The 10,199-nt window shown below is 35.2% G+C and overlaps 2 protein-coding genes across 2 annotated transcripts in view; one reads left to right on the top strand and one right to left on the bottom strand.

The window, feature by feature from the left end:
• The window catches only part of LOC111457155 (allantoinase), an 8,845-nt gene extending 4,061 nt beyond the window's left edge, over positions 1-4,784 (bottom strand). Inside the window, exons 1-9 of the mRNA XM_023099316.1 lie at positions 4,507-4,784; positions 3,913-3,997; positions 3,505-3,625; positions 2,090-2,163; positions 1,729-1,805; positions 1,524-1,560; positions 1,365-1,450; positions 914-973; positions 644-792 (exon numbers count right to left, since the gene is read on the bottom strand). Of these exons, the coding sequence (XP_022955084.1) occupies positions 644-792; positions 914-973; positions 1,365-1,450; positions 1,524-1,560; positions 1,729-1,805; positions 2,090-2,163; positions 3,505-3,625; positions 3,913-3,997; positions 4,507-4,593 (776 nt within the window). The 5' untranslated portion in view covers positions 4,594-4,784. The remainder of the gene's footprint in view (positions 1-643; positions 793-913; positions 974-1,364; positions 1,451-1,523; positions 1,561-1,728; positions 1,806-2,089; positions 2,164-3,504; positions 3,626-3,912; positions 3,998-4,506) is intronic.
• A 1,158-nt stretch (positions 4,785-5,942) lies between these two features.
• On the top strand, positions 5,943-8,200 carry LOC111457308 (sphingolipid delta(4)-desaturase DES1-like). Its single transcript, XM_023099538.1, has 2 exons — positions 5,943-6,355; positions 7,101-8,200. Exons 1-2 carry the CDS (start codon positions 6,200-6,202, stop codon positions 7,917-7,919), a joined length of 975 nt encoding a protein of 324 aa, XP_022955306.1. The 5' UTR covers positions 5,943-6,199; the 3' UTR covers positions 7,920-8,200.
• The last annotated feature ends 1,999 nt before the right edge of the window (positions 8,201-10,199 follow it).

Here is a 10,199-nt window from a genome sequence, read left to right as displayed (position 1 = left end):
CCTTTTTTTTTTTTTTTTTTTTTTTTTGGCTTTATACCGGAGAAAACACGTCCCTCCTTCATAGCCAACTTAAGTTTTTTTACGACTTCATTAGGATGGGATTTTGTCCCTTTCAAAAAAGAAAAATCATACCATCAATGAAATTGTTTCCTATCCAAAAAAATATATATATATATTTGCAAAGATTCTTATAAAAATAGCAAAGAATATTGGGAAATGTTGCATTTTGAAGTCTCCCTTTAAAGCACTTTCTCAAAAGCATGTTGTAACTACAATTCTTTTTTTATTGATGCAATTAAGAGGAATAAATCATATTATTCCTTCAGCTTTGTCAGGGTTGAATTCTTTTCATCACTAATTATAACTTTCAATTTTATAAGTAAATTTAAGTTTCGTATTAATAAAAGAAAAGGGAGTTACTGTTTTATGGAGACATAACTTAAGGAATTAGAACAAACAATGTAAAAGGCAAATACATCTACATGTTTCAGTGAATTTGATACATATCAATAATAATGTTCAAGTCCCCACTCCCACATGTTGTACTAAATGGGGAAAAAAAATGGAAAATAGATAATTAAATTCTTAGATTATATCAAAACTGAAAACCATGGAAGAATTTGAGGAAGTTTTGATATCTTACCATGAAGGTGGTCTGGTGGCAAGATATGTTAAGTAAGAACGAGGATCATCTTGCATATCTTCAAGTTGCGTCGAGCTTGGAGAACTTGGTTGAACCTCTGAATGTACAAGCAAAGGCCTTTTGTATTTTGCCAGCACTGACAGTCCCTCCTAATAGGCATATATTTCCATCATATGATAGTATTACTTTAGCAGGCAAAAATGAAAGTATTAATTCATTCTTGCTGATAAAACAGCTGATATGAATTTTGCAACTTAAATCAACACAAACCTTGATATGAGTAATATTTGTCATAGGAAAATCATTGATCCCAGAAGGACACATAAACGACTGCAAAACAATACCAGAAAGAAATGTTATGGGGCAGAAAATTGCCAAGGTAATATTGATTTTCTGCAAATAACAAGCTAGTTCTATAGTACGGTTGAATATCATAAAATTGGTCTGAGGGTATATTTGACAAAAAGGACCGTCTATCGAAGGAAACCCCTCACTAGGAGAACACTTTATTGCTACATGAGGAATTTTCCCGATGAGAAAAATTGAGATAACTCAGAGTAGCAAGACATTTATCACTCTCCACCAGTTCGACATTGCCATTTTACTAAATAAACGGATAAAAAATCTTTTCGCCCACCACATAGGAGTTGCCACTCATGTGCATTCCATTAGGCTAAGATGTAAGCACCAAATTACATACAGAGAAATTATCAAGAAGTACCTTTAGGCCAAGAGCGCCTGCACTTAGGAGACGTTCCAGAGCAGTTGCATTGAAAGCATTCTCAGGAACAAGACCTCCCCAGAAGCCTTCAATTAATAGAATGAAATTAGTCCTCGGACTAGAAAAAATTGAGTTAGAAAAGTAAAGTTTTGAGTATACCAACGTCAACATAAATTCTTCCTTCAGCAGCCTTAATCTGTTAATGGAGTAAGACACGTTAGTAGAAAGTAGAAGGGCATTAAATTAAGCAGAAAGCGAACATGAACAAATTTATAAATGTTTATGCTGTGTGATAAAAGATGATTTGATCAATGACTTTACAATGATCATTGAAATATTTCCAGAAAACCATTAAAAAATAAACCTTGAGTTTTAGTGTTTCTTCAGACACAGTAGATGGAAAATTGTTTAAAGGCATGTCAACTAACGTAGTTACGCCACCTGTACGAAGATATCAATATCAGTTCCTCAGGTTGTCCATCTGGACTAAAGTAAAGTTCTTATCAAAAAATTATAATAATGATAAAAAAAATAAAAACTTCGAGAAGTTACTGCACTAGAATATTCTCAATTTAACAGAAACAGGTCTACATGGTTAGAAACCATAAACATTGAGTTGAAACTTAAAAAAGATGTACGTTCTGTTGAAGTCATTCATGGTACATCCATTCCTTCTAATTTCCCAAATATGAAGACAAATGAAGAAATGACAAGGGACAAAATACCAGCAGCTGCAGCTTTTGTTCCGGAAGGAAACCCTTCCCACTCAGATCGTCCAGGATCATCAAGATGAACATGGCTGCCAAGAAAGAACTCAATAGCATTAGTGATAAGGTTCCCTCTAAAGACTTGGATCACGTCCACTGGAGAAAATCCCCATCAAATAAAGCGAACTAAGTCAAGGAGATGTATAGACATTGGTTGGACTATGTCCTTCTGCTCCTCTCCTGATTGAAGGAAGTAAGTAAAAGGTAGTTAGTTGTCTTTGTCTGAGTCTTTGCTTGCTCTGTAACCTGTCTGTAGGGTAAGGATTTGGCATTGAATCCAATGGGGAAGTGATTTGGCTTTCTCAACTTTTCCTTCCTATGTTCCCACGTGATCAGTTAAGAGTTGATGCTTCAAACTCGGGCGGTGTAGTAAGACAGACGCCTCGTACGGCTCTTCCTAAGAACTGAAAGCCCCCTCTCCCTTTGGTCTCGGGGTTTCCCCCCTCTAACTAACAATTCCCTCTTTCTCCATTCTCAATTACAATACCCTAGGAATCTTGAGGATTGACTCTTACAGTTAACGATCATTGATTCTTCCAGAGTGTTGACTCTTTCATTCAGAGAGAGTTGAGGAGAAGATCAAGATCAAGAAGGAATCTTGAGGATTTCCTGACAGTTAACTCTCATTTCTTCTTCGAGAGTGTTTACCGTTTTTAAATTTCCAGAAACCACACGATTATATAGCCGGAACCTCTATTCTATTCCCTTTTGAAGGAGGTAAAGCCAGGGCTTTCCGGACTTTCCCCACCCCCTTTCCATTCTTCCTTCCCCTCTCATTCCCACTTTTTCAATAAATCAGCCCCGCCGCTATGAAAGCTTCACACAACAGCTATTTGTTGGGTGAATCGCTAAGGTGAGTAGGGCAAAATAGCTTGTTTCCTTATTTGCTAGAACGTCACGTTCCCAGACCTTAACCGGTCAACAAACACTCGATATCAAGCTGCTGGAGCCTCGTATAATCGGGATATCACAAGCTCTATCCCGAAATTAGATAGTTCAACCCTCGTTCAATAAGGGAAGATAATCAAGTAGAGACCAGCCCCATATCTCCTGCCTGTTCCGGAGAGAAGCCGAGGTTCAAGGCTAAGCTAAGAGGGAGAGGAGCGAAAGCTGTTATTCTAGGAAGCAGTTCCAGTCAAGTGGTCATCAGATTTCAAATTCTCGTCAATTTAAAGCTACAATAATTCACGACAGTATGATCATCATAGAAACTAAAATTGCCAACTACACATACGGAATCTAACCTCCTAGCACAAATTCTATCGAATCAATTTATGTCCTGGGAAAATACATAATGGACTAATTACTACCAATAACATTTATATTCAACAATAAGAGAAGGCAGAGGACCAAAATGATTTTTTAAGTCTTACATGTCAACCAAGCCAGGGAATACAACAGCATCTGAGTAATCAACTACATGTGCACCCATAATCTTCCCATGCCTTTCTTCTTCCTTAACAATGGATACAATCTTCCCTTCATTTATCTCAACTGCCCAATTAATCATTTGATAAAGAAATTTGATAAGATAATCAAGAAAAGCAAGATACAAAGCCACGAATGAACTGATGATGAAACACCTTCTGATTTGTTACTAATGAGTTGATTTGTCAAAGAGGAATTATATACTTAAATGTATCAATGTGAGGGTGCTCAGAGTAGACCAAAGCCATTTCTATGAGAGTCAAACATGACCCATAGTGAAATAAATCATGCAGCGTAGACTCAGTAAGATAATGCTTTTCCTTGTGAACCTAAGCATTAAGCAGTGTACTGACCAGCACCAGAAATGACTCCTTGTGGCGTAACAATGCGCTTGCTTGTTATCCAATAGTGCTTGTAAGGAAGCAGACTGCATTTATTCTGAGAAGGTTGAAACCAAAATGCAAATTCTATCACATAACAGACAAAATTATCATCCAGTGATTTTGATTGCAGCATAGAGTTAACAACTTCCATACAATTGATGTACATGCCCCGAACACATCTCATTCATCTTATTATGAATTGTTTCAATTATGAATTGTCATTTGATACCATGTAAGTTACCAATATACATCGAACTTAACTTGCTAGGTTAGAACTCAATTAATATATTATTCTCAAAATGGCAAAAACTCGATGATTGAAATTAAACTCCAATACCAGATCCCTAACGAAATTCATTCTGGTTTAGAAATTTCAAGAAATAAAAAGAAAAACAATCACACTGGAATCAATCTTCAAGTCTTATGAAACCGAGTTCTTCGATTTCCGTCTACCTACCTTTGCAAAGATCACTGGATGGTAAACGATACACAAAGTGGAAGATAACAAATGAGACACAAAAGAACAATACAGGAAAATACAGATTAGAAGTCGTTAAAACTTACTTCGGACGGATGCTGTAAGTAGAAAACTACGAAAATGGAAACGATCACAGTTAGTAGAGGTAACAACTTCCACTGCAGCAAATTCATCGTTCTTATCTCCCCCGCTCGTACTCAATAATGCGAGTGGATTCAATGTTCATCTAGTAGTTCGGAATTTGAATTATCTCACCGGCGCCGGCTTCACACCTGGGAATTCACCTCATCGGCTGACCATTAATGGAAACTGAACCAATCGCTAATCTCAAGATAAAGTCGAATAATCATAGCATAATGAAATGTTAAATTAACAATTCTTTTATCAAAGGGTGACGTCCAAACTCGAAATTAAAATTTTTTTTTTTTTTATGGATATGTTTTAAATAAATTATTAATTATTTCTATCTAAAATTAAATATAATTTTTTTTAACTTTTTATGATATTTTTACAAATTTATAAATATTTTTTAATAAAATACGAAGTTATATATATTATTTAGTCATAATAAAATTATTCAATTTATTGCTTTTTTTTTTTTTTTGCGACTCTTTAATCTCTTAATTAATAATATATATGAAATTAAATATATGCGCCCATTTTTGTTAATTATTCATATAATTTTCCAATTTTCCAATTTTCCAATTATTTGTTTTAATACAAAAAGTAATTCTAAACTTATAATCTTTAATGACTTAATTAATCAATTCAAAATGGAACTAATTGTTATTTAATCTACGCAATATATTTAATATTTAGGGATGGTAAAAATTAATTGAGAATTAATTAAAAAAATTTATTTTTTGAATTTATTTGAGGATCTAAATATTTTATTTTAAGATAAAAATCACAAAATAATTGATAAACATTATCTTGGTTTTTTTTTATTATTATTATAAAAAGATAAACATCGAGACAGTCATCTCTCTATTGCGCTAAAGCTAAAATAATTCGGTGGGTCACGCTCATAAGGGCATCTCGGGATGGACTTGAATCATCGGCCCTTTTCATTCACATCATTATTTTATCACTAAATCTAATTGAGGCAGTCAGTACGTGACACAGCTAATCACTTCCTTTCGATTATGCGGGAACCCGCTCCGAATGGGGAGGGAGTAGGAAACATTCTTTTTTAGATGAATGAAAATTTCACGAGAATGAGAAATGAAATAGGTGGCGGGGTGGAGACAATAAATGTTTCACTGTCCCTACCCCGCTCGTGGACATCTATAACTACCAAGGCTCCGTCCCACCTTGCTTGTAGGAATCTCTAACTATCAGTGCTCGGTCTCGAACTCCATCGGTACAAACTTTTATGGTTTTTACTAGGATCGAGAGGGACACAATTGAGAATTAAAATTTAAAATATTTAATGAGTATATAATATCACGCCCACAGAAAGTGAAATATATATATATATATAAAATGAAAATCTTTTTAATTTAAAAAATTAAAAGGAAAATTAAAGGGTTCCATCGATGGGCATTCCCCACCACGGCCTGCAAAGAACGAAGCGTCCTTCTCTGATTATTCATTTTCATTTCTATATTTGGGTGTTCTTCGAATCCAGGCCATAGCTAAATCTGCTACGAGCTTTGTGTATAAGTTACCATTTGTTTCTCCTGCTCAATCCACGACCGATTTGAATTTTGGGAGCCCCCAGGAGAGGCAGAGTCCCGCCGGAGCATCTTCTGGGAGGGGGAGCAGCAAGCAGAGACAATGCCACGGGGTGAAGAGAGAGATGAGGGTGTAATGGCCACTGACTTCTTCTGGTCATACACCGACGAGCCTCACGCTTCGAGGAGACGTCAAATTCTTTCTCAGTACCCTCAGATCCGGGAGCTCTTCGGTCCTGACCCCTGGGCTTTCTTTAAGGTTTGGTTTGTTGTTTCTGATTTTTGCTGTTTTGTGTGTTCGTGATTCTCAGAATGTAGGGAGTTTTGGTTTTTTGATTTCGTGTTTAGATCTGAATTGAGATATTGCTGGTCGATTCACATGTCATTGGCTGAATCTGATCTGTGTTCGTTTGTTTTTTCTCTTTGATTTTGAACCTTACATTTGCCACATCGCTGAATTTGTCATTGTTTTTGTTTTCCCAACCTCATTACTCGAAAATCTACATTTAAGTTTCTGAACGCTTGTTTTTGTAGGAATCTGTCCACTTCGCTACGTCTAAAATTTCATCATTCTTATTGCTTAGGATCATCTTTTTTTGTTCGATTCCTGCATTCGATCTTTCCTTTTTGCCATCTACTGTTTATTTTCCGTGGGAGAATTAGCACTTCACCTTTTTTTACCACGAACTGGAAAAGTTTTGTGATCTTAGCAGACGTTTAATTGCTTGATTCGTGTAGTCTGCAATTTAGGCTTTGAACCATTGATGAAATCTGAAAGAAAGATCATTGAAGTTGAATTTTTAGACTTATGCTTTCTGTATTCGTCAAGAAAAGCAGATTGGTTGTGATTATTTCACCAAGTTCATCATCATTTTGATTCATCTGAAGAATGAGAAATTGGATGAACAACCATTTATGCTACGAACTCACAAGTGATCTTGTAGTTTTAAAGTTGAATGTGATCATTGGAGTTTGGAAAGCCAATCATTAACTTGTTCTTGCAGATTGCTGTGGTTGTTCTGCTTCAGTTATGGACTGCTACGACCCTTCACAGTGCAGACTGGTTAAAGATATTGGCAGTAGCTTACTTCTTTGGCTCTTTTCTCAATCACAACCTGTTTTTGGCCATTCACGAGCTCAGTCACAACCTTGCCTTCTCAACCCCTGATCATAACCGGTGGCTTGGGATTTTTGCTAATCTTCCTATTGGAGTGCCCATGTCCATCACATTTCAAAAGTATCACCTCGAGCACCATCGCTTCCAAGGAGTGGATGGTATGGATATGGATGTTCCGAGCACGACCGAAGCTCGTTTGGTGACTAATATTGTTTCGAAAGCCATATGGGTTGTCTTCCAACTCTTCTTTTATGCTCTTCGGCCATTGTTTCTCAAACCAAAGCCCCCAGGCCACTGGGAGTTCATCAACTTCATTATTCAGATAGGTCTTGATTTCACCATGGTTTACTTTTGGAGCTGGAAGACTTTTGCTTATCTGATTCTCTCCACGTTCGTTGGTGGCGGGATGCATCCGATGGCTGGTCACTTCATTTCCGAACATTACGTCTTCAATCCGAAACAGGAGACATACTCTTACTATGGTCCGCTTAATCTTCTTACATGGAGTGTTGGCTACCACAATGAACACCATGATTTCCCCAGGATTCCAGGAAGCAAGCTTTACAAGGTGAAGGAGATTGCACCAGAATTCTACAATGAATTAGATTCATATAAATCATGGAGCCAGGTGATATACATGTACATTATGGACAGAACAGTGGGGCCATTTAGTAGGATGAAGAGAATGGCGAAGAAATCTGAGTAGTTGATCCGATCCTTCTCTCCCTTTTAGAATCTTTTTCCATCTGTTTTGATGGACCATTCTCTCTTGAGCTGGTTTTGCCATTGTTTTGATTATGTTCTTGGAGAGTTTATTCATTCTCTTGAAGATTGTATAGTAGCCAGGCATGTTCCTTGTTCACTGTACTGTACTCGATTTTCAGGGCTTTTTGAGGGACCGTTTGTAAAAGGAGCCGAGCGTTAGCCAAACTAGATTCTCATAGCTTTGGTATTTTGGCAATTTACCATTCTTACTTTGTCTACGTATTTTCATCTTAGTGTGTCCACAACTTTGAATTATGTTTATGTTTACCCTTTTTCATTTTGTCGATGGTTAGGGACGAAGCAGCTGTGGAGAATGTTTAGTTTCTACGAGTGGGATGCTGATATCCGAATCTCGTACTTTTTGATTGAGGGTATATTACTTAAACAATTGAGTTACTGTTTGGTGCTTTTTGATTGAGGGTATATCACTTAATCAATTGAGTTACTGTTTGATTTCACATCGGTTGGAAAGGGGAACGAAGCCGAAGCATTGTGAGATTCCACATTAGTTAGAGAGGGGAACGGAGTATCCCTTATAAGGGTGTGGAAACCTCTTCTTAATAGATGATGGGAACAAAATATTTTTTACAATGGTGTGGAAACCTCTCCCTAGCAGATGCGTTTTAAAATTGTGAGGGACCCTTTGTAAAAGGAGTCGAGCGTTAGCCAAACTAGATTCTCATAGCTTTGGTATTTTTGCAATTTATCATTCTTACTTTGCCTACATATTTTCATATTAATGTGTCCACAACTTGAAATTTTGTTTATGTTTACCCTTTTTCATTTTTTTCATGGTTAGAGACAAAACGACGGTGGAGAATGTTCAATTTCCACACGTGGGATGCTGAGATTTGAATTCCGTACTTTTTGATTGAGGGTATATCACTTAATCAATTTAGTTTCCACATCAATTAGGGAGGGGAACGAAACATTTCTTATAAGGGTGTGGAAACTTCTTCCTAGCAAACGAGGGGAACGAAGCATTCTTTACAAGGGTGTGGAAACCTCTCCTAATATACGTGTTTTATAATCGCGAGGCTAACGACTAACAGGCCAAAGTAGACACTATCTACTAGTAGTTGGCTTGAGCGGTTAAAATTACGGGAGATTTTGGATGAGATAAAATTTGAAATCTTGAATTAAAAAATTCTTATATGTGCCATTATAGAAATAAATTAAATGCTCGATAACTTAGTTCATGTGGACCGTTCATTTCCTTTCTTTTTAAAAAAAAAATCTTGTGGACCATTCTTGAAAATTATATTTTGTACGAGTCCTATTGGACAGAAATGATAGCGACATTCATAGATGATACCAATCGTGGCATTCCAATCGATAGCGACATTCATACGGAGTCCTTTTCTAATTTCAAAGACATAAACATATTTTTAAAACCTATTATTTTAATTTCCAAAAACTTGGCTTGATTTTTCCGTTCATAAATAAAAAATGATAAAAAAAAAACAAATAATCTCATAAATAAAAGTATTATTAATAAATTTAGTTTTTAAAAACGAAAAAACCAAATAACGTGACCGGTATAATTTAGTTTTAATATTTAATAAAATGACAAATTTAATCACAAACTTTTAGGTTTATCTAATATATATTCTCAACTTTTAATTTTGGTTTAACGAATTTCTAAAATTTAAAATTATTGATTTATAAATTTCTTCCTATTAAACATGATGTAATAAATAAAAAATAAAAATTCAATCAATTAAACCTATAATTTTACTAATTTTTTTAATCCCATATATATATTTTTTCTAACAATTTGTTTTATCCTCTGATATTTCTACTGCTTTTTTTTTTCTTTTTTCTAATTCAGACTGATTTATTTTTTAGTTCAATTAAATGACTTTTATCAATAAAATCCTATTTTCAGTAAAATTAATTTAAAAATTGCTTTTTTTTTTTGTTTCTTTCAATTTTGGTGGCGGCGCTCACGACAATTTTGGATTCCAAGAAATCAACGGTGACAGCCACAGCCTGCCCGACCATGTGACTTCCTTTTCCTGCCCGAAATTACTCATTTTTTCATTACTTTTTTGCTAATTTTTTTTATTAAAAAGTTATAAATTTGTCACTTTAATTTATTTTTTTTTAAATCAATTTTAAAGGTTAAAATTAGGAGAATAAATTTCTAAAAATTTGAAATTTAATATTTGTTTTACAAAAATGCATAATATATGTATTTTTAATACGTTTTCAATAATAC

Source organism: Cucurbita moschata, unplaced genomic scaffold (genome assembly GCF_002738365.1).
Source record: "Cucurbita moschata cultivar Rifu unplaced genomic scaffold, Cmos_1.0 Cmo_Scf00019, whole genome shotgun sequence".
Lineage (NCBI taxonomy): Eukaryota > Viridiplantae > Streptophyta > Magnoliopsida > Cucurbitales > Cucurbitaceae > Cucurbita > Cucurbita moschata.
This window is presented reverse-complemented; position numbering and strand designations above follow the sequence as displayed.

Coding starts and splice junctions, on each gene's coding strand:
- LOC111457308 (XM_023099538.1), top strand. CDS start 6,200: ATGCCACGGGGTGAAGAGAGAGATGAGGGTGTAATGGCCACTGACTTC. Junction 6,356..7,100: donor ACCCCTGGGCTTTCTTTAAG/GTTTGGTTTGTT, acceptor TTGTTCTTGCAG/ATTGCTGTGGTTGTTCTGCT.